General features: G+C 33.3%; 1 protein-coding gene and 1 pseudogene across 1 annotated transcript; one reads left to right on the top strand and one right to left on the bottom strand.

Annotated features, from left to right (window-relative positions):
- Positions 1–211: 211 nt before the first annotated feature.
- On the bottom strand, positions 212–772 carry LOC143553321 (glutaredoxin-C11 pseudogene; annotated as a pseudogene).
- A 14,144-nt stretch (positions 773–14,916) lies between these two features.
- On the top strand, positions 14,917–22,755 carry LOC143553334 (uncharacterized). Its single transcript, XM_077043353.1, has 15 exons — positions 14,917–15,267; positions 16,238–16,310; positions 16,425–16,446; positions 17,031–17,109; positions 17,235–17,267; positions 18,296–18,444; positions 18,950–19,106; positions 19,209–19,449; positions 19,699–19,943; positions 20,374–20,637; positions 21,046–21,156; positions 21,226–21,450; positions 21,532–21,735; positions 22,154–22,330; positions 22,427–22,755. Exons 1-15 carry the CDS (start codon positions 14,917–14,919, stop codon positions 22,619–22,621), a joined length of 2,526 nt encoding a protein of 841 aa, XP_076899468.1. The 3' UTR covers positions 22,622–22,755.
- Positions 22,756–23,473: the final 718 nt, after the last annotated feature.

Here is a 23,473-nt window from a genome sequence, read left to right as displayed (position 1 = left end):
GGAAATAATATTTTCATGTAGATATATTGTTAATGATGAAGTAAATGAAATTATTTGGAGTAAAAATATTATAAAAGTTTTCTTAAATAAGATATTTTTTTCTTATTATGCATCATGCACATGGGACACTGATGCAGCTGTGAAAAGTTGGAATCATCCAACATTTAGCTTTGGGCTTACTATAGAATGGTATTAAATTCTTCAACCTACCATTCCATATTCTATCCATCATTAACTGTCAACCAAACATGCACTTAGAAGCACCATATTTGATTACAATGCACAGCAAATATAAGTAACACACAAAACAGATTTATAACAAAAAGATGAGAGAAACTTGTTAAAAAGTTTGACTCGAGTACAACAAAGTCAACAAGGCCGACAAAAAGAGCAGCTCTAAAAAGACTTTCATTTTATAGTATTCTACGACAACGTCAAACCTAGTAACCACACCATGACAAGTACTAGTGTACTAGAACCAGATAGCCTTTGCTTCAATCAGCTTCTGCTTCAAGGTCCCATCAACATGAAGAGAAATAACATCTTTAGCCGAACCGATATATTTCCCACCGACAAACACAGCTGGAAACGCGGGATTACACCCCAACCGACGTAGGGCCCACTCCATGTTCGCGTCATGGTCAACTTCATGAATTGCAGGACTCGCACCAAGATCATAGAACAAAGCCTTGATGCTATGACACATGCAGCATGTGCTTTTGGTGAAAATAACCGCTGCACTCTTCGATGCCAAAGCCTTCACCTTATCCATTATCTTTCTTGAATTAGTTAATTAAGTTTTTTTATGTATGAACACTTGTATGCTAACTTGGTGAACTTTGAAGTTATGGTTGGTCTTAAATAGGTGACACCGAAGAGAATATAATGCATGGGATATATTTAAAAGATAAGTTCTTTTCGGATATCTTTTAGTTGGATAAGAGTGGCTGTGATGGATGATTTGCTTGAACGCGATTATTTGTGCTAAAACAAGTTGACATGTATGCGATATCTTCATATTCATCAAGTAGGTGGAGAATATATGCTTCAGTTTAGTGCAGAAAATAATGTTTTCAGTGGCAAAAATCGGAGCCGTACAAACTTTTAGTTTGCTGATGTGTAAACTAAACCCTTCTGCAAAAACTGTAGATATAACGGAAATCAGACACGGGTTGAAATTCTGAATTTGCAGGTGATGTTACGCCATCATGAAGAATCCGGAACCAACTCCTTTTGACTTTTGTTATGCTATAGATATCAACTAGAATCACAGTTCCAATTATTCATGTTTATTCCAAGTTCTAGATAAATTTTACAGGTGGGAGAATATATGGGTCAGATAACGGGTCACGGGTCTAAAAAAATCTTAAGGCACATATCTATATCAGTCATTTGACTAATCTAATGTAGGCAGGATAAAGATAAACTATTGTTAAAGACTCAAAGCTTATAATCTTTGTTTAGTCATAATAATATCTTGGATACTCCTAAAAAGATTCATCATCATCGTACTCAGTATATCCCACCAATAGCAAAGCTATGGTAGGGTCTCAGGAGGGTAAGATGTAGGCAGCCTTACCTCTACCCCATAGGGATAGAGAGGCTGCTTCCGGTGAGACCCCCGGCTCGATAGTAGTTTTGCATCAAGCCTTGAACATAAGGCACATAGCACTCAATCATCGGGACACCGGCTGATCGGTGCATGTACCCTTATCTAGTAAATATGCTTCTAATCTTATCTGGATCGATAACCGCCCATTTGGTGCTTTAAACAGCAGGAATCATTTTATGTATATATAATTTAGCTATGATGCTGAAATGAGCATCTGGATATGACAAAATTCTACTTTTCTTTGTCAATGTATTACTTTGGCATTCTTAAACTAAAATGTTGGGAATCTTGATATGGGGAACAAAAGCCTACATGATCTCCACATCTTAAGATGCCGAAAAATGGAATCCGTCACTAGCCTAAATATTTACAGATCATTATGTCAACAGATTTCAGCATGGGTATACATACATATATGCGCATATATAAACTATGGTAGGGTTATGCTAAAAAGGAGGTCTGGCCTAATAAGTGTAGGAAGCCACCAGAAGCAAGTAAATATGCACTAAAGCACCATTTGAAAAAAAAGTGCGCTAACGCACTGTTATAATATCATTTTTGCAAGTTTTTGGCAAAATCTCCTTTATAGCAGAACCCTTTATTATCTCGAATAGGCGTGTGTGACGAGCATCGTTGGCATATTAAAATAGGGGATTAGTTAGTGGCTAATAATATCTGAAAAGGCTTTAAAGGTTAAAGATGCTAAAATGATCATCCTATTCTATATTGTATGCTAATCCATATTCTTACTCTATAGTTATATTTTTCACTAAACACATGCACATATCTACAAAGCTAAGAATAATCTTTTAATTATCTTCTCTATGCACATCTGCATCATTTCATTAAATTCAATTTAATTAACAGCATTACAGCAGACTATATATATAGTGTCCGTTTAAGTCTCAAATTTCATATAACAAATGTTTTGATAATCTTTATCTATAGCCTCAGTTCTAAACCTCTTGTTACCGTGTTGTTCTTAGATAATGACGACAGTTACAAGGGCGGTTGCTGAAAAGAAAGTGGTGATATTTAGCAAAAGTTCTTGTTGTATGTGTCACTCCATTAAGGCTCTGATTTATAGATTTGGGGTTAACCCTACGGTCAGGGGCGTAGGCAGCTTTAGGGGAAAGGTTCGGCTGAACCCGTAAAAATTTTTGTTTTAGTGTTATATATTAGTGTATTTTGACATCGCACCCGTCGAAATTTCAACATCGAACCCGTAGAAAACTCAAATCTAAGTGATAAACAATTGGTTGTCCGTCCCTCAAAATTTTCCGAACCCGTAGGAAAAAATTTCTGGCTACGCCACTGCCTACGGTTTATGAGCTAGATGAATATACTAACGGGCAACAACTGGAAAGAGAGCTGATTGCACTGGGATGTAAGCCGAGTGTACCGGTTGTGTTTATAGGTCAAGATCTGATAGGTGGAGCGAATGAGATCATGAGTCTTAATCTTAAGGGAAAATTAGCCAAGTTACTAACAGGGTAAATCTCATGTGAGTTTGAACTAAACTCTCAAGATAATAAAAATATAAGAGTAAGTAACAACGCCTTGTTTTAAAATCGGAAAACTGTTGTGTTTCAATGACATATACAGTTTATCCACTATCAAGTTATATGTATCAGCTCTATGTTAAATAACCGATGTAAAGAGCAGTTAGGTACTAATATGTGTTTTACCTGAAAAAAAAAGGTTAATGTGAAGATATTCACCAGCAGATTGGCATGCCACCTTCGAGTGCCGTCCTCTAGCCTTTCCATGATTTCCCGTCATCCTTTGTTGCGATCCAATTCAATTCATGCAGTCTCCGATGAGTCAATTCAGATACTTTTATATAAAATAACCTGAAAAAAGCGCTCGTAAAGATTTTAGTAATCACAAGTATGTGTAGTTTATCATACCAATAGTACATATAAATTGTTAAATAAATAATATCTAAAAAAGACGTGTCGTTCGTCATGAAAATCATATAAAGAAAGTGAACAAAGTCATACATCAACAGACAAATGAAGGATTGTGAGAGCTTACTATTGTACAAATATTATTCCTAAAAACAGAATGTCTTAAAGAAAGTAGTAACAAATAATATGTGTTTTAACTAATATAATCTTTTAAGATAGGACGATTTCGTTCTATGATTGCGTTCCTCTTCCAATTCTCCACCGCTCTCTTAACTGTAGCATTTGCTTTCTCAATCTCTTCAGCAGAAAACTTGTGCTCCACAATTCCCAAAGGTCCGGGTTGAAGTACTTTCACCACAGTCTCCATCTCCTGCTCGGCCTGCCTGTTAAACAAAATAAAGCTAGAGTAAGAAATCACAAAATAAAGTTTGAAATTTTTAAAAAATATATGAAACTGCAGTTTCTCAACCATAGTTTTAGCTAGGCATGTCACTACCCAACCCGATAAACCGTTAGCCCAAACCCAAAGGTGCATGTATCCATGGAACCCGTACCCGGACCGTTCTAATTCAGTCCAGTTACTTGTTTCTAGTTACTGGTTACTCGTTTCAGGTTAACCTGAAAAACCAATTGTGCGTTTTATACCCTAATAGTGCGAGTTCATCCATTTAGCATTCCATATATTCCATCTAGGGGTGCAAGCAAGCCAAGCCCGAGCTCAGCTCATTTAACTTACACATAGCTCAAGCTCGTTTACTATTTATCAATTATAATTATTTTTTGTATTATAATTTTACGTATAAAATAATATATGTTATTTAGATATTAATTAATAATTATTAAATATATAATTTAAAATGACGGGCTCGTTTAAGCTTGTTTTTGGTTTTCAAGGTCAAATGCTCGAAACCCGGATGAGATTATAGTCCTAGATTTATAATTTTCAAACCCACCCAAGAACTCGAAACCTGAAAGTATAACCCGAAGAATACCTGAATAATCTGGAGAAGGGGAGTGAGCTTCCAAGCCTTGATAAAGAGATTGGCGGCATCATCATACAACTACTACCACCGCCTTCAATGTGACAATCAAAGTAGAACTAGAACGAACGAACGAACAGATACACTGCGGGACTCTGACAGTTCGGTTGTTCTTGGTGGTAGGCTAACCCAAGCCAAAAATATAAGCCCAAGCCCAAATAGTTTTCTTTTCTTTTTCTTTTTCTTTTTCTTTTTCTTTTTCCTTTTCTTTTCACAACGGTATGTTTAGATAGAGGTGTACAAATCGGGTTTTTTCTAATACCCGGGTTCAGTTATGGAACCGGTTTCGGGTATGATCGGGTATTGAGAGAAACCGGGTAGGGTTCAGGTAGGGTATTGAGGAGAAAAACTCAACCCTATGTACCCGGGTAGGGTATGATCGGGTTCGGGTATTGGAACCGGGTACGACCGGGTATTAATACCCGGTTTTGAATTTGTAATTTTTTATACATTTTTAATTTGTTTAAAATTTAAATTTGCTTTGTAATTTATAAAATTAATGAAACTATATTACAAAAACAATAAATCCACTTAATTACAAATTATTTACTTAGTAATATGCATTTTACAAAAACTTAAATATAAAAGTTGTCAAGTAAACATCTATATATCTATATATATATTAAAACAATTGAGTTTTATTGAATAAACTCTATTGTTTCCATATATAACAATCACTTATATGATTTTCTTAACAATTAAATAATTCAAAAATTAATGAAATTAATCAATAACCCACAATTAATTCACATACTAAGATATTTAAATTTAAATCATCTATAAACTAACTTTTAGCTAAAACCGACAATTTTAATATTCAAATTTAAATTTCAAACTTAAACCGAAACTAACACAATGAATGTTCAATTTTAATATTCAAATTTAGACCAAAATTAACAACATAATTAATTCATATCTTTACTAAATGTATTTACTCTAAATCTAAATCATCTATAAATAAAAACCGTGTAATAACTATTGTCAAACCCTCAAGTATTAGATGTCCAATTTTTAAAATTTCAAATTTCCACTACTTATTAGACCCCATCTTATACTTCGAAAACCATTTCAACAATCATTTCTATAAATTCGGTATTCCATATTCATTTGTTTATATCATTATTTTCACTCTTCTGAAGCTGTTATAACTTATAACTACGACTTTGTATTCAAATTTCGATCGTTTGTTATTGTTTGTAAGTGAAATTCACATATTAATTTAATTATGTTGTCCTTATTTAGTATTTTGGTTGTTATGCAGGCAGGTTAGCTTGAGAATTAGATATATGCAAACTGGTTAAGTAAATGATTCATGTTAAAATTTTCGTATTGTCAATTCTACTTAAATATATTTCTTTTGTTCTTATTGTTAGTGTACCTTGAATAAACTTAATATTTGAATTGTTGGTATTATTTGCAGTTCATCTTATATGTTACACACATCTTGCTGCTACTTAGGTAGGTCGGATCATGAAGTTTGAGGACCATTTGTAGACTAGCTCGAGCCATGGTAGGACCCGGTCACCAAATGCGTGTTCTGATTGATGTAAGATTTCTTGAAATTCATATTTACAGTTTTATTTTTATATGTTGGGAGCTCACTCTATTCATATTTACAGTTTAAGAACCATTTGGAGACTAACTCTAGCCATGGTAGGACTAGGTCACTAAAGTTCCACCTGCACCTTCCAAGATTCAATAGACATGTTGAAGGTTTTGAGATATGCGAAAATATTGTTGATTTATTTCCTTATCGAAATTATTATGATAATTATTCCGATTACATCAATTGATAATTCTTACTAATTTTTTTTAATAGTTCAGTGTATTTAACATTAATTTTCTTCTTAGTAATTTCAATTTATGGCCGCCCAACTTGGTAGATTGGCTAATTGCATGGAAAAAGTATGTGATGGAGATTAGGTTGATTATGTTTGTTCTGGTCATTACAAATGTATTTTAGTTGTTAATTTTCTATCATTTTTTATTTTATGTAGTTTTGACAATTCATGTAAATTAATTCATTTTAATAAGATTCTGTTTTTATATTTATGTTGTTCATCGTTTTCATATTATATTATATTATATTATATTATATTATATTATATTATATTATATTATAGATTTGTTCAAAATTAAAGAAAACAGAATTTTGGGTCAATCAACATCTTCCAATAAGAGAAGTTATTCAAACGGTTAGTCATTTTAATATTTTTTTTAGTTACCCTTTAAATGTTTTTTTAAGAAAACATTTTTTTAAACGTGTAACTTCAACACCAATAGAACTACTTTTTAGCATTTTGAACGGTAACATTTTATTTTAAACGTGTTAATACACTATATTGTATTAATATAATTTTTTTATTAACTAAAACATAGTAAATAAAAATTAATATGTTATTAACTAAAAATTAGGAACTTGTAACATAAACTTATAAACGATTTTTAATATATTTATTATTAACTACATTATACCTTTTTGATAAACAAAGTTTTAATAACACTGAATCTATGTTTACACATTTTTTTTCTATTTTATTTTTTAAAAATGATACGAAACATAATTTTCAGTTATCCAATACTATTTTATTTTCTTAAAATCCAATTAAAATATGTGTTTTAATTAAGATGTGTATACGAATCAGTTTATGTTAATTAGAGGCGCAAAGATATCTCTCCATTATTTTTTTACTTATACTTGGTTTACTCAATTTATATTGTCTCCAAACTTAGCAACAAAATTCACAAATTTAGTTGTGGTCTATATAAAAAAAAATAGTTTTTTGGTTTTTAAGTAAGATCATACAAATTATTTTTTTATATTTTAATTTGAACTAAAACTTTCATAAACACATTATGCTAAAAAAAATCAAAAAGACCGAAATTATTTTGACTCATAGATTGGTTTTAAAAGTCGGTGTGCCAATAATATTACTAAGCAATATAGATCAGAATATCAGTTTGTGTAATGAAACTAAATTGCGAGTAATTAATTTGGGTAGGCGTTTTGTTGAAGTAAAGTTATTGTAGGTACTAATACTGGTTATCGCACTTATATAATTCGTTGTGGTCTAACACCTTCAGATAAGAAACTTCGTTTAAATTGAATAGAAGATAGTTTTTTCCAGTTGTAGTCTGTTTTGCAATGAACATTAACAAAAGTCCAGGTCAATCTCTAGCAAAAGTTGACACATATCTCAAAGACCCGATGTTTACACATAGACAACTCTATGTAGCTTTATCAAGAACGAAGAGTGGTGAATTCTTATATTAAACAAGGAATACAAAGTTACAAATAAAGAATAAATATGGTTTATAAGGAAGTCTTTTTTGTAGCTTATAAATTTTACATTTTTAACCTTTGATTATGTTTTCAAATATTGTAATTTGAATGTTATTTGGTTTTATCTTTGTGTTTCACAATCATTTGTTTTCGTACCAATATCATTTACAACTTTAAGTATGTTGTCGTCCCGAATAACATATAACAACTTATGTTGTCCTTTCAAATGACATGTGTTTGTACGAAAATATCAATATATCCACCCGTGTCGTACACGGGTTAATAACATAGTAAAAATATACTATAAAAACTCATGTGTTATTTCGGGTATTAGAAAATTGGTATCGGGTATAACCGGGTATCGGGTATAGGGTATGACCGGGTCCAGGTATTTACGGGTATAAATCGGGTACGGTTCCAGATACGGGTATTGATCTCAAAATGCATACCTTATCCATACCCCTACAGGTAGGGTCGGTTCCGGTTTCGGGTATAGAATACCCGGGTATAAAAAAAACCGATTTCGGGTATTTTTCGGGTCCGGTTCCAGGTACGGGTTTTTTGTGCACCTCAATGTTTAGAGGTGAAAAAGATACCTGAACCTGAAACCGGATAAAAAAACCTGGAACCGGTTTTTTTTATACCCAAGTTTTAAATACCTGAACCCGTACCCGGTAATACCTGAAAACTGAAACGGATTCCATACCCAGAATCGGTTTTTCCAATACCCGGAACCGGTTTTTCAAAACCCGACATACACCCGAAATTACCGGAAAAATACCTGAAAAATACCCGAAGAATATCCCTAAAAAGTGTAACCCCTTAAAAAATCCAATCTATACCCGGAAAAAACCCGAAAACAGGGTTTTGAACAAAAACCAAATATAGGGTATTCAAATACCCGGTTTCTATACTCGATCCGAACCCGATACATAGGGTACATTTTTTAGAGGCAATACCCGGACCCGGGCCCGACCTGGGTATTGCCAATACCTGGTCATACCCGACCCGAGTATTTGAAAAACCCGAGTTGTGCACCTCTAGGTATGTTTACTTAGGTGTTGTTTGTTTTTATATAGGTAAAATATATGCGGACATGGGTTAAAGAAGAGGTGGACCAAACATTGTTTGTTTTTTAACGTCTATAGAGATTGCTAAAATAAATTGGTGGTGGTGTACGAACTGTGTTAATGGGTCATGGTGGTGGTGGACGGTGATAGTTGTAATGGACGATGGTGGTAGGCGGTGGTGGTGGCGAGTGATGGTGCAGTGGGTGTTGGTAGGTGGTGATGTTTATCCATACGCAAACCTTAAAAGATCTTAAATGTGACGAGCAAAAGTCGACCGGATATACGAACATAGACACGTGATAGAAGACTCTTGATGATTAATGGGCTTCAATAGTGTGAAAAATTGGAGGCTAGTTACAAATTATTAGACAAGTGGGTAATTAGAAAAGATGTGTGACATCTCATGTTTGTTCACGGTTCATTTCATTCACATAAGCATTGATCAAGCTCTTTTTAATCAAGAAAATTGCATGCACAATTGGTTAAATTGTATCTCCTATTTAAGTGAGCTTCTTTGTTTGGAGAGCCGCCTTAAATAGGCTACCGACTAAAGAGGCGTTACAAAACAAAATATGAACATATCCTCGTCGACTTGTGTATGTTGCGATTTGGCTTCAAGATCGGTGTGCCACACATTCTTTTTGCGACCTCTCTAGAGTTTGATTTTGGCCCAAATTATGCTTTTAGATAGATACTATGATGATCATATAAATATTTATAAATAATGTATATGACGGAATTGCTATGTATATGGCCCAAATTATGCTTTTAGATAGATAGTATGATTATCATACAATGATAATTTATAAATAGTATGAAGAAAATGTTATACAATGGAAGTGAGAAGTGAGAAGTGAGAAGTGAGAAGATAATATCAAGTGTAATGAACATTTTTTGTTTTTGTTCAGTTTGGTTAAACTGAAATTGGTAGCCGAAGCTCGATATTGAACTGATGGTGTCGGTTCATGAGCACTACCCGAAACCCAACCCGAGACGCCCTTAAAAGTTATATATAGTATTGTTGTCCTATACACTCTTGTTGTCTAACTAAAGATAATAATGTATGATTAGTGTTGTAAACAACCCGACGCCCGACGAACTATTCGGCGAGAAGTTTGTTTATGTTCATCCGTTTAATAAACTAACTAAACATGAACCAAAAATGTTTAGTAAGCTAAACAAACAAACAATCACGAACAAAGGTTGTATTAGTTCAATAATGTTCATGAACATTTGGTAATGTGTTCATTTACGTCCGTTCGGTTATGTGCGCCCGATTAGGTAAGTCCATCTGCTAAGGTCCATGTATTAATATTTTTAATTATTTTTTTTCCTGTTTGTTTACCCGTTACGGTCGTCTATGTTCATTTCTTCATTAATGTTCATTAGTGTCGGTTAATGTTCATTTGTTCATTAGTCCCCGTGTGTTCGTAATCGTTTGTGCATTAGTATTCGTTTGTCCATGTTTTCATTAGCATCCATTTAATATTAAATGGACACAAATGAACATGAACAAGCTCAATTTCTTTAGAAACGAACACGAACACAAATTTTCGTTCGGTGGAGTGCTCATGAACCGTCCAGTTGTCCGATAAAAGCTTAACGAATTAACACGAACAAAGTTTCTTCCGGTTCAGTTTATTTACAACCCTACGCCATAAACATAATAGAAGATGATTTTATAAACCATAAAAATACAAGATAACTATGTATATTTGGTGACTTTGGACGTAACATTTGGGTTGGGTTAGGGCTCACGCAATCACGGGGCAATGGGACTCATTGACACACCAAACACATTTCTCTGAACATTCCATATACATGTAAGTTGCTCAAGATAAACACATAAGTTTGTTAACATGCATAATAGATAATATCAAACTCCCCATATAAATAGAATTGCCTATGTACAATAACAAAACAAACTATCTTGGTTTATTTCAATATTTAATAGTACTAAAGTCAAATAAGTGATACTATGGTGAGACTTGTGGAATCACATTTATAAGCTTTATGTTGTTGTTTGTGTGTCAGCAATGTAATTTTTCCATACATAACTAGATTATTATCAGTTGTTTCGTTAGAATAGATGCCCTAATAAATTTTAGTTTTTATTGGATTTGTAGGTGAAAGAAATGAAGATAGTCATGTAGGACAATTTGGGGTTTCACCACCAAAAGATTGCACTCCACGCTGTATTCAAAGAGAAAGTGACAACTATTATTGTTGTTGTGGTAGATGCTTATTTCCTAAGAAAGAAATATGCGAGCCTAGGTGTCCTTAGTTGAAAAGTTGTTGTTAGAGATACATATAAATGGTATTGTTAAAAGTAAAATATAAAATATATATTAAATATATTAATAGTTTGCATATTGACATTTATATATGTAACAAATATGCAATGAAGAAAAAAATATTTATTCTATATAGATATGGTTTTTTTTTTCCTGATCTAAGACCGTGTATAGGACTATACAAGCATTATTAGATAAATACGAAATTATTGCAAGTTTTGTTATTATATTAAGTTTAAGCCCCAGCATTATTTACTCACTAGTTAGATTTAATAGATGCTACTAGAAAACAAATATCAAAACAAGTTAAATCTCCAATTAATTTCGTAACTACAAAATACTGTTTACGTTAGTTAATATATTATAAATAAACATTTAATGGCTATATGCATACTATAACTTAAGAAGACAATAACAATAGACAAAATAATCTTTTATAAATTATTATACGAATAAAAAAGATTAACATAATTACCATACAATATGTCACAAGTGAACAGATAAATTGACTACCTCATTGTAACTATTTATAAATAATGTTTATGACGGAAATGCTATGTATTGGAAGTGACAAGTGGCTGAATGAGAAGAGTAATCATTTCTTACTCTTTTTGACTTGTGTATATAAAGAAAACCCAAGTTCACTCTATTTTAGAAGGATGATTATCGTAGTATTATACTATATAGATAAATATTGCGTTGCCGGTGCCACAATGCCTTTTACTACCCTCCCTTTGACCTTTTGTTTAAATATATAAGCAAACAATTAACTTATGTGGTATGATGGTTGAGTTTGTCTTTCTAATTCAGTGTGCGTGTGATCGAGATCCACTGTGCTACTATCAATTCCAGATTTTTCATTATGTCTTATGACAGGTGCAAGTCAAAGAAATTTATAAATTGTTATTATGTTACTTGTTTTTGGATTATTTTAATGATTTGAATATGTTAATTTTATTTATATTTCAGTTATGGTACTTTAACGAGCGTAATCGAAACTGATTGCATATGCGTCAATTATGCCACATTGACCAGTATTGCCGACCGAATAATCATCATTTTTAATATGCTATTTTTTAATATCATAATATCATAACCTATACGAATTATGTTTGTTATAGTTATGGTATCGTAATAAACATAACCGAAACGGACCGACTTCGTGTCTGCTCGCCGCCATAAGCCCGAGCATCAAATGTGTGCATTTTTTTGTTGTTTTTCTTTGTTTTAGTTATGGTATCGTAACAAATGTAACCGAAACCAACTGAAGTCGCGTCAACTCGCCACCGCAACGCCCAAGTTTTACCGACGAATAAACGGTTTTAAAAATGTTATTTTTGCGTATTGTAAGTTATATGAGTTTCTCTTTTTTGCTTTGTTCCAGAACTGTAACGAATGTAATCAATACCGACTAGACTCATCGCTGCAACACCCGGGTTTTACCAATCAAATACACGTTGATGCATCGCCGCAAAGCGGCGGGTACATAACTAGTTTATAATTATCTTACTATGATAATTTAATGTATGAAGAAAATGTTATGCATTGGAAGTGAGAAGATAATACTAAGTGTAATGAACGTTTTCTGTTTTCGTTCGATTTGGTGAAACCGAAATTGGTAGTGCTCGATACTGAACTGATGGTGTCAGTGTACCCGACCAAGCTGATTGAACCCGAACCCAACACGAGACGCCCTTAATACCCTAAAGTTATATACAACATTGTTGTCCTATACACCCTTGTTGTCTAGTTGAAGATAATAATGTATGATTAGGGCTGTAAACAAACACGATGTTAGCGGGAAGTTTGTTTATGTTCATCCGTTTAACAAACTAACCAAACATGAACCAAAAATGTTCAGTTAGCTAAATAAACAAACACGAACAAAGGCCATACTAGTTCAATAGTGGTCGTGAACATTCCGTAATGTGTTCATTTACGTCTATTTGTTTACGTCCATCCGGTTATGTGCGCCCGATTAGGTAAGTTTATTTGCTAAGGTCCATGCATTAATATTTTATAATTAATAGTTTTATTTATTTATTTGTTTTTTTGTTTGTTTACTCGCTACAGTCGTTTATGTTCATTTCTCCATTAATGTTCACTAGTGTCGGTTAGCGATCATTTGTCCATTAGTGTTTGTGTGTTCGTTTGTGCTTTAGTATTCATTTGTCCATGTGTTCATTAGCGTCCATTTAAAATATTAAATGGACACAAAGGAACATGAACAAGCACAACTCCATAAGGAACGGACACGAATTTTCGTTCGGTAGAGTGTTCATGAACCGTCTAGTTGTTCGATAAAAGCTTATTGAATGAACATGAGCAAAGTCGTGTTCAGTTCGGTTCATTTACAACCCTACGCCATGAAGATGATACTATGAACCATAAAAATACAAGATAACAATATAAAGTTGGTGACTGAGGATGTAACATTTGGGTTGGGTTGGGCCGGGCCTCACACAATCATGGGGCAATGGGACTCATTTACACACCAAAGGCATTTCTCTGAACATCCCATATACATGTAAATTGCTCAAGATAGACACGTAAGTTTGTTAGCACGCATAATAGATATTATTAAACTCCCCAGATAATATAAATAGAATTGTCCATGCATTGTAACAAAACAAACTTATACTGATTTATTTCTATATTTAATAGTATTAAAGTCAAATAAGTGATACTATGGTGAGACTTGTGGAGTCACATTTGATCGTCTTCTCACTTCTGGATAAGCTTCATATTGTTGTTTGTATGCCAACAATGTAACTTTTTCATATATAACTAGTTTATTATTAGTCATTATAGAATAGATACTCTAATAAATTTTCACTTTTTTTTATTAGATTTGTAGGTGAAAGAAATGAAGATAGTCACGTAGGACAGTTTGGGGTTTCACCACCAGATGATTGTACTCCACGCTGTGTTAAAAAAGGAAGTGATCCCATTTATTGTTGTTGTGGTACATGCCTTCTCTTGAAAGAAGTATGCGAATCTAAGTGTCAGAAGGTGCTGAAAAGTTGTTGTAAATGATATATATAAATGACATTGTTTAAAGTAAAATATAAAATATAGATTAAAGATATAAGTTTACATATTGGGATACATTTATATATGTAACAAATAAACATGCAATGAAGAAATAAAATTATTCTATATAGATATGTGTCTTTTTCTTGTTTTCTTTTTCTCGATCTAAGACGGTGCATAGGACTCTATATAAGCATTATTAGATAAATACGAAATTGTTGCAAGTTTTGTTATTGTATTAGGTTTAAGCCTCGACATTATTTACTCATTAATTAGATTTAATAGATGCTACTAGAAACCAAATACCAAAGCAAGTTAAATATACAATAAATTTTGTAACTACAAAATCCTGTTTGCATTAATTAATATATTTTAAATAAAAATTTAATGGTTATATGTATACTATTAACTTAAAAAGGATAAAACAATAGACATAATCAACCTTTGTAAATTATTACACGAATCACAAGATTAACATAAATACCATACAAATTTGTATGTCACAAGTGAACTCATGAGGAGATATAAAAATATAAGATTTTCTGAACCATGAAAATACAAGATAACTATACAAATTTTTAGTGAGTTGGATGCAAAACAAACCTTGGGCTAGACTCATTGTCACGTGGCAATGGGACTCACTGACACACCAAACACAATTTTGAACATCCCAAATGGCCACAGCAAGTGTTCTTGTACCTTCTTCATATATATCTCAGTGTTCATTAAATTCCTATATTGCCACCAACCCCAAATCTATGTTCTCAAAATTCTTGTTTTCTTCTGCTTCAAAACTCACTACCCATTTTCATTTTCGCCCAAATTCACTCCTTAAATCATCATCATCATCATCATCATCAATATCTATCAATCGATCAAGCAGAGTCTTGTTGTTGTTCACCATGGCTGCTGCAAAAGATCACACCTTTACAACTTCTTCTTCTTCTTCTTCTCATCAAAACAAACATACCAATCGCCTTGCTGAAGAACACAGCCCTTATCTTCTTCAACATGCTCATAACCCTGTATGTATCACTCATTTCATCTTATTAAATATTTAATTTTAAGTTTTCATGATAGCCCATTTTAATTGTTCCTTGATTTGATCAGTTTTTGATTCATATATCAAATTGTGTGTGATGTTTGATAATAATGATCAGACCCTTAAAACCTAAATTTCATATCAGCAGTCTCATCACAGCTACCCTTTAATCTGGGACTTATGTATGTCTGATCTTGTTTCTGAATTATAATTTTTCGGGTAGTGTTCTGTTTGATTTTTTTTTTCAAGAAAGTGTGCATATTTGCCAAGACTTTATTGGAATTATTTTTATTTTTTACAATTTTGATGTAAAGCAGGTGCATTTTTTTAGGGTTAATCAGGACATTGTGTTATTGTTCAAGATTTTGTTAGGGTTTTGTTTGAAATCAGGAATTATTGCTCATTTTGTGACAAATTTTTGATTTTTAATCTCAGTTCTTGTTTTTTTTTTCCATCAAAGGTTACTTTGGTTAGGGTTTTGTTTGAAATCAGGAATTATTGCTCATTTTGTGACAAATTTTTGATTTTTAATCTCAGTTATTTATTATTTTTTTTCATCAAAGGTTACTTTGGTTAGGGTTTTGTTTGAAATCAAGAAATCTTACCCATTTTGTGACAAATTTTATATTTTTAATCTCAGTAACTGTTTTTTTTTCCATTGAAGGTTACTTTGGTTAGGGTTTTGTTTGAACTAATGAAATATTGCTCATTTCATGACAAAAGTTTTGATTTTTAATCTCAGCAACTGTTTTTTTTTACCTCAAAAGGTTACTTTGGATATAGTTTTGTTTGAAATCATGAAACTCTGCTCTTTTCGTGACAAAGTTGTGATTTTTAATTTCAGCAACTGCTTGTTTTCATCAACGGTCACTTTAGATTCTGTATCTTGTTTCATAGTTTTACTGGGATATTGTATTTGCTTGAAAAGATTTATGTTCATTCCATGTTTGAAGGTTAACTGGTATCCATGGGGTGAAGAGGCATTTGCAGAAGCTCGCAAGAGGGATGTGCCGATTTTCTTATCAAGTATGTTGTCTTCTGTTCGGTTTTCATTTTTTCCCCCAATTTAAATTTTATTAATTCCAGAGACTAACGCATGATACTTTTGATTAATTTGTCGTGGGTTTTTATTTCTTGAAGTTGGATACAGTACCTGTCACTGGTGAGTCACTTGTTCTCTCTCATAAACAGTTATATTCTTGCTTTTTTTGTTCGTAGTTTATCATACATTAAACACGAGTACCACTTTCCCTAGCGTCTTGAAGTAAATGCAGTATTATTTTTATATAGCATAATGTCAACCCGTATAGTTCTATTCCTTTTAGCTCCTAAAATAAATGGGTAACAATTCTTTCTCGGTATGCTTTTAAACCGCATTTAAGCATTTTCCCGTTGATAATCATTAAAAAATTAAAGTATCATTAATTTTAGTTCACAAGATTACACATTTTAGCTATTTGACCAATAGTCGAATATAAAGATTCTGCGTGTATTTAGTATTTACTTTGAATTATTAGATTATGTAGTATAAGAGGTATTTGTACAGTTTTGGTCTTTTGGAGCTCAAAAAGAAAAAAATATATATTTGTATCGGGAGTATGAAAGTAAATAAGTTGCGAAGTTCCTAATCTTAGAACAAAAATAAAATAATGCTTCTTGTGAAAGTAACTAAGAGATTATTTTTTCATTTTAAGAAAGTTGTAGGGATTTATATGGTTGATAATCTGAGTGTGATGGTTGTTTAAGGTGTCATGTAATGGAGGTAGAATCTTTTGAAAATGACGTGGTTGCAAAATTGCTTAATGACGGGTTTGTTAGTATCAAGGTGAGTGATTCAATACTTATTAGTTAATAAGGATGATATTTCATGCATAACTTGTTGATCTTTTGACTGCTAATTACAATTGAAATAGCTAAACGTTTTTTGAATTTTATTTTTCTTCCAAACAGGTGGATCGCGAAGAACGACCAGATGTAGATAAGGTAAGGCGTATCCTATGACTTTACCATAGCATCCAAATTATTGCATGCTCTATTCGTACTACTCATGTATCATTTTCCGATATGGAGTTTCTGTTTTGTGAGTGATGGTGATAGAAAATGTGAGATGGAGTTGACTATGAATTTGACCATCAACCAACTCTTTTGCGTGCTTATGTTCAATCAGTCTTTACCACATTTTATGGGTCTATTTATATGAGATGAGGAAGAAAGAAGATGTTATTACATATCACATTTGCTCGAGTTAATAACGCAAATAGTTTCAGGAAGATGCCTAAAATGCAAAAAAATATATGTTTGATCACGCATATGTAGGTTTAGACTTTCAAGGTGTTTTTTGAGTTTTAAGTAAAGTTAGATAGATTAGGTAAAGTGCACGAAATAGATACGAGATTTGCACGTTTTCAAGATTTAGCAAATAACTCTAAATTAGGTGCCAATTAGAAGCCTACTTACATTTTGTTACTGATTTCAGCAGCCTAGTTACATTTTGTTCCTGAATGTAACAAGGAATGATCTATTCAACTGGTAGCAGGCCATTTTCTTTTCTGTTTTTGCAAATATTGTTGATGTGTCATCTTATTTGTCATTTTGGTGTATATGTATATGCCACGTGGCATTTAATAATTACTTTAAGTAATTTTTGAAGTTACATTTTTTAAATTGTAAATAAATTTGTGTTTTTTTGTTCACACATAAGCATGGTTTGCGTATGTGGTGTCTAGCATGGCATCATCCAGTGCCAGCTTAGCAACCTATCTAGGTCAAATGTGGTTGGTTGTTAAAATGACGTTAAATTTGACGTTGGTTTCTATTTCAGGCCTAACTTCAAGTTTGCTACTAAAATCAGTAAAAAAAATAAAAATCTGAAGTTAATTTCCATTTCGTGGTGTTTGCTCAATAGATAATCAAATTTTCAAAAATAGAAATGTTTTAAAATCATTTTTCATGAGACAACGAAATTGTTTGAAAAATTGTTTAGTTTTCTTACAACTTGATTTTTGTTCCAGGTGTACATGACCTATGTTCAAGCTCTATATGGTAGCGGAGGATGGCCGCTAAGTGTCTTTCTTTCCCCTGATTTGAAGCCTTTAATGGGCGGAACTTATTTTCCCCCTGATGATTTACATGGAAGGCCAGGATTTAAATCCATCCTCAGGTTTCTACTTTTTTTAGTTGTCTACTCAATGTCTTCTAGAAAATTAGGCGTACTTTACTTCTTTTAGTCAAAAGGACTACATTGTAACTAGAAATTATGAAGCACAAGTCTTGAGTATCAAGAACACCGCCAACTATAGAGAAGAAAATGCTAATTTTGCGGGTGTTTTCTTGTTAACCTTTGGTTTGGATGTTTATTTTGTGGTAAAAGTTAGCCTTTTTACGTAGAATTTAGACCATTTTGGTCAAAGAAGCTACATTTGACCTTGAATAGTTGCATGCACCGTGCCAAATGTATTAAAATTTAAAATCTCTTATCAACCATGAATTTTCAACGTGTACGTTTTTTTTTGTTTTTTGCACTTGTGCAAGAATGGGCAATAATTACAACAAGGGCGACACGACTGTTAAAAAAATTGATCATCTTTTTTTTTCTTCTATTTTGTGGATGCAAATGATCTTTAGAAGTGAAGTTTGACTATGAATTTCATTTATTGTTCTTGCAGAAAAGTAAAAGAAGCCTGGCAGAGTAAGAAAGACGTGCTTGTCAAAAGTGGCACATTTGCAATTGAACAGTTGTCAGAAGCATTGTCTATTACCAAGTTATCCGACAAACTATCAGAAGAAATTGCACAGAGCGCGTTACACAAGTGCACAAAATCTGTAAACCACTAATCCTGCCTTGTGTTTGACCAGTTGACTTGTTTCCTTTTTAGCTAAATTTGTTTCTCCCCGTTAATTTATATATATATTTTTTTTATGTAGCTTGCTGACAGTTATGACCCAAATAATGGTGGATTTGGGTCAGCCCCCAAGTTTCCCCGCACGTCAGAGCCACACGCAATACTATACCAGTCAAATAAATTAAGGGAATTGGGAAAAACCGATGAAGCTGAAAATTTTCTAAAAATGGTGTCATTTAGCTTGCAGTGCATGGCAAGAGGCGGGGTCCATGATCATTTGGGTGGCGGTTTTCATCGTTACAGTGTGGATGAGTGCTGGCATGGTTAGTAATTTACACATATTTGAAGGGTGTTTAATGTTTATATTTGTATTGTAAGACTGATTATTTGAATATTGGGTTTAAGTCGGAATAATATGATTCTACTATTATGAAAAATGATTGTTTAGATCAAATAACTTGGTTTATACGCGGTGCAACAAAAGTGGTTTGTTAACAAATATTAACATTACATAATTACTTATTTACCCCTCTTTTCTGATCAAGATTTTGACTAATGATAATGATTGACAGTTCCACATTTCGAGAAGATGTTGTACGATCAGGGTCAACTTGCCAACGTGTATCTTGATGTTTTCTCCATCACAAAGGACGTCTTCTACTCGTGTGTGGCTCGTGATATTCTTGATTATTTGAAGAGAGAAATGATTGGACCTGATGGTGAAATCTTTTCTGCTGAGGATGCTGATAGTGCTGAATCTGGAAAAAACCCTACAAAGAAAAAGGAAGGTGCTTTTTATGTGTGGACCGCCACTGAGGTGTGTGTAACTATATGTTTTGACTTTGTTTTACTTAAAGCAAATGCATTTATTTATTTACTAATTAAGGTGAATAGATCTTAATCTTTTTGGTTTCAAACCGTACCGTGAACGGTCCGGTTTGAAACCAAAAAGATTTAGATCTAACTTGGGTTTATCTATTTGAAAAATGGAAACCTAAAACAATATTGTTTCAAATGCTGGTATTTAAAGAAATTGATTATCTTTACAAAGTGAAGTGTGATGGTTGCAAAAAGTCGATCTGATCACTTGTATTTCTGAAGCTAACTTGCTGTGTTAGATTGATAATGGTCAACTCTTTTGACTTATCCAGTCAAACTGACTGTTTATATCAGTTTAAAATATAAAAAGGTAATTTTTTTTGTTGACTTTTAACTCTTGATATGGATTTGAATTTTTGTTTCTTAAGATTGAAGACATAGTTGGTGAGCACGCGAATCTCTTTAAGGAGCACTATTACATCAAGAAATCAGGAAACTGTGATATTTCTTCTATGAGTGATCCACATAAAGAGTTTAAAGGGAAAAATGTACTCATCGAAAGGAAAAGCGCTAATGAATTGGCATCAAAACTTGGCATGCCACTGGAGAAATATCAAGAAATTCTTGGTGTGAGACGTAAAAAACTTTTTGATGCAAGATCAAAGCGGCCTCGACCCCATCTTGATGATAAGGTCATATAAGTTTCTTTAAAGTTCATCTTTATATATTGTATGTTGATGTGATAAAACACTTGAGAGGGGTGGGGGCGGGGATGGGTTGGGGCTATCTGCCAACACTTCTTTCAATTCTTTTGTATTTTGTAGACAGCCGAGGCATTTATTGATAATAAGAACTATAGTACTAAATTATTAAAAGAATTTATTTTTAATAATATGATTTAAGATATTGTAAGCATTTGGAAACAAACTAGGTTACTATTGACCCAATTAACCCTCCCATTTTTAGTTGATTTATTTGACATGTTTGACCTGTTGTGAGTAATAAACAACCCAAAAATGACAAGCGAACCCATTCATATAGATTTACTATATGAATGGGTTCGCTTGTCATTTTTGCTAACAAATTTGATAATTTTGCAGGTCATCGTATCTTGGAACGGCCTTGCGATTTCCTCATTTGCTAGAGCATCTAAGATCCTCAAAACTGAACCCGAGGGCACATTATCCAACTTTCCTGTTGCTGGAACTAACGTAAGATTGAATCTTCATAACAATTAAAGACCCTGATCTTATATTAAATTATTTCCTTTGTTATATTAGCCACAAGAATATATGCAAGTTGCAAAGAAAGCATTGACTTTCATAAAGGAAAATCTTTACAACCCGCAATCTCGAAGGCTGCAACATAGTTTCAGAAACGGGCCTTCAAAAGCTCCCGGATTCTTGGATGATTATGCATTTTTAATATCAGGGTTGCTTGATGTGTGTGAGTATGGTGGTGAAGTTTCATGGTTATCTTGGGCAGTTGAACTTCAAGAAACACAGGTATTTGAGCTCTTGAACCTTCTAGTTTTTTTTATTTTGTTGATGAATATTAAAAATTTAACCTTTTTAACGGGTTTTTAGGATGAGGTGTTTCTTGATAAAACCGGGGGTGGGTATTTTAATACCACAGGAGAAGATGAGTCGGTTCTTCTTCGTGTGAAAGAAGACCATGATGGGGCTGAACCGTCTGGCAACTCCGTTTCAGCAATTAATCTTGTGAGGCTTGCATCTATGTTCACAGGCGCGCGATCCGATCGTTACCGACAAAATGCAGAGCACCTTCTGGTTTGACTTTTTACTGTGACTCCAATTTTATTTTCGGGGGTGTTGGATGTCCGTTTTGAAATGGATGATTTGGGGCTTAGTTTAATTCTAACGGGTCAAACGTTTTAAAATTTAAAAACGTGACCGAAAGGGAAATGGGTTGAGGGGGTTAAATGTAGCCCATGACATAATCACATATAAAATATAACCTTGTTTTATTTAAAAATATGAGCTTACTATTGTAATAATTGTTTTTACAACCACATTATATATATATATATATATATATATATTACATAAAAGTCGATAAATAGACAAAAAGTGTTGGGGGCCAACCGACCCGATCTATTATGCTTTGTGACCCGCCCTAATCATTTTTGACCCGAATTCATTTTTGACTTGTTACCCAACCGGCAACCACCTGTTTTGTTTGTTTCAGGCGGTCTTTGAGAAGCGGTTGAAAGAAGCACCCGTGGCAGTTCCATTAATGTGTTGTGCGACCGAGATGCTGGCCATTCCGTCAAAGAAGCAAGTTGTCTTGGTGGGGAAGAAATCATCTCCCCAGATGGAACACATGCTTGTTTCGGCTCATGCATCATATGATCACAACAAAATTGTAAGTCCATTTCTTTTGACTCTGACTTTTGACTTTTCAGGTCAAACATGTTATTTGCTTAACAAATCTATAATTGGTTGCTTATTGTTGAATTAGGTGATACACATAGACCCGAGTGATGAAGAAGAGATGGGATTCTGGAAGGAGAAGAACCCGAATATTGCTGCAATGGCCAAGAGCAACTATGCAACCGACAATGTGGTGGCTCTCGTGTGTCGTGATTTTGCGTGTAAGGCTCCGGTTACAGACCCTAAATCTCTCGAAGCTTTGCTTTTATCTGGGAAAGCTTAGTGTTTTGTTTGTCGAGTCAAGAGTCGCTAGCCTCAGGGTTTGTCCATGTATGTTGATAATATGTTTAAAATGTTCGTTTGGGTGTTGAATGTTGATGGGAGCGGTAAATTGTGTTATGGCTAGATTTAACTAACCATGGTAGATATATATATCTTATTTATATCTTATAAGTACTCTTTAATCATGCTTCCGCTGTTTTTTCCGTTAAGTGTAAATGAATCCGAGAGGGTCTTTTCATGTTCAACAAGTTTTCGGTGTTTTGCAACGTCCTTTTTTGCGCAAAGTAGACATCGTTTCGTCGGTGTTGGTTTCACCTTAAATTAGATTTACGGCCGCTGTGATGTTTTGTTGTTTCAAACATAAATCAAAACTTTCGAAAACAATATAAATTACTCATGATGGCGGACTTTGCGTTATAATACACCCGCTCTGCATACTTAGCAGGCTGAGGCGGCTGATGTTGTGAGGATTACCATGTTGCACATAGCAACGTCGCCGAGTGGTGTGACCTTGAACTCGCCAACGTTGTTGCCCTCATTCTCCTTCCATCATTATACCAATTTGAAGTGATGTTTTTATCTTTCATTATTAAGATTAATCTTATCTTTATTTTAAATTTTTATTTAGCAAGTAGTTGCTTTAAAATTAGTTAATGTTATTCTTATTAATTTTTTTTAAATGATTAAAAGATGAAATGTGTGCATTTGAGTTGAAAGATGGAGGAGAGTACTGAGAAAACTTTGACGACGACGTCGAATGAAAAAAAAAAAGATAAAAGCTGAGTATAATATATGGTTTTACTATCATCTAGCGTATCATTTTTGTTTTTTTGTATGTAAAAATACGAGGAGC

The sequence above is a fragment of the Bidens hawaiensis genome, unplaced genomic scaffold (assembly GCF_021521415.1).
Source record: "Bidens hawaiensis isolate Kalapana, Puna unplaced genomic scaffold, B.hawaiensis_p1.1 tig00017166_1, whole genome shotgun sequence".
Taxonomy (NCBI): Eukaryota; Viridiplantae; Streptophyta; class Magnoliopsida; order Asterales; family Asteraceae; genus Bidens; species Bidens hawaiensis.
The sequence above is the reverse complement of the archived record's forward strand: the minus strand, read 5'-3'. Positions and strand labels throughout refer to the sequence as shown.

Bases quoted from the DNA above. Each gene is read 5' to 3' on its own strand.
- LOC143553334 (XM_077043353.1), top strand. From the start codon at position 14,917: ATGGCCACAGCAAGTGTTCTTGTACCTTCTTCATATATATCTCAGTGT. The intron at 18,445-18,949 runs GTTTCTACTTTT...TTGTTCTTGCAG, and splicing joins GGATTTAAATCCATCCTCAG to AAAAGTAAAAGAAGCCTGGC. The intron at 19,107-19,208 runs GTAAACCACTAA...TTTTTTATGTAG, and splicing joins TACACAAGTGCACAAAATCT to CTTGCTGACAGTTATGACCC.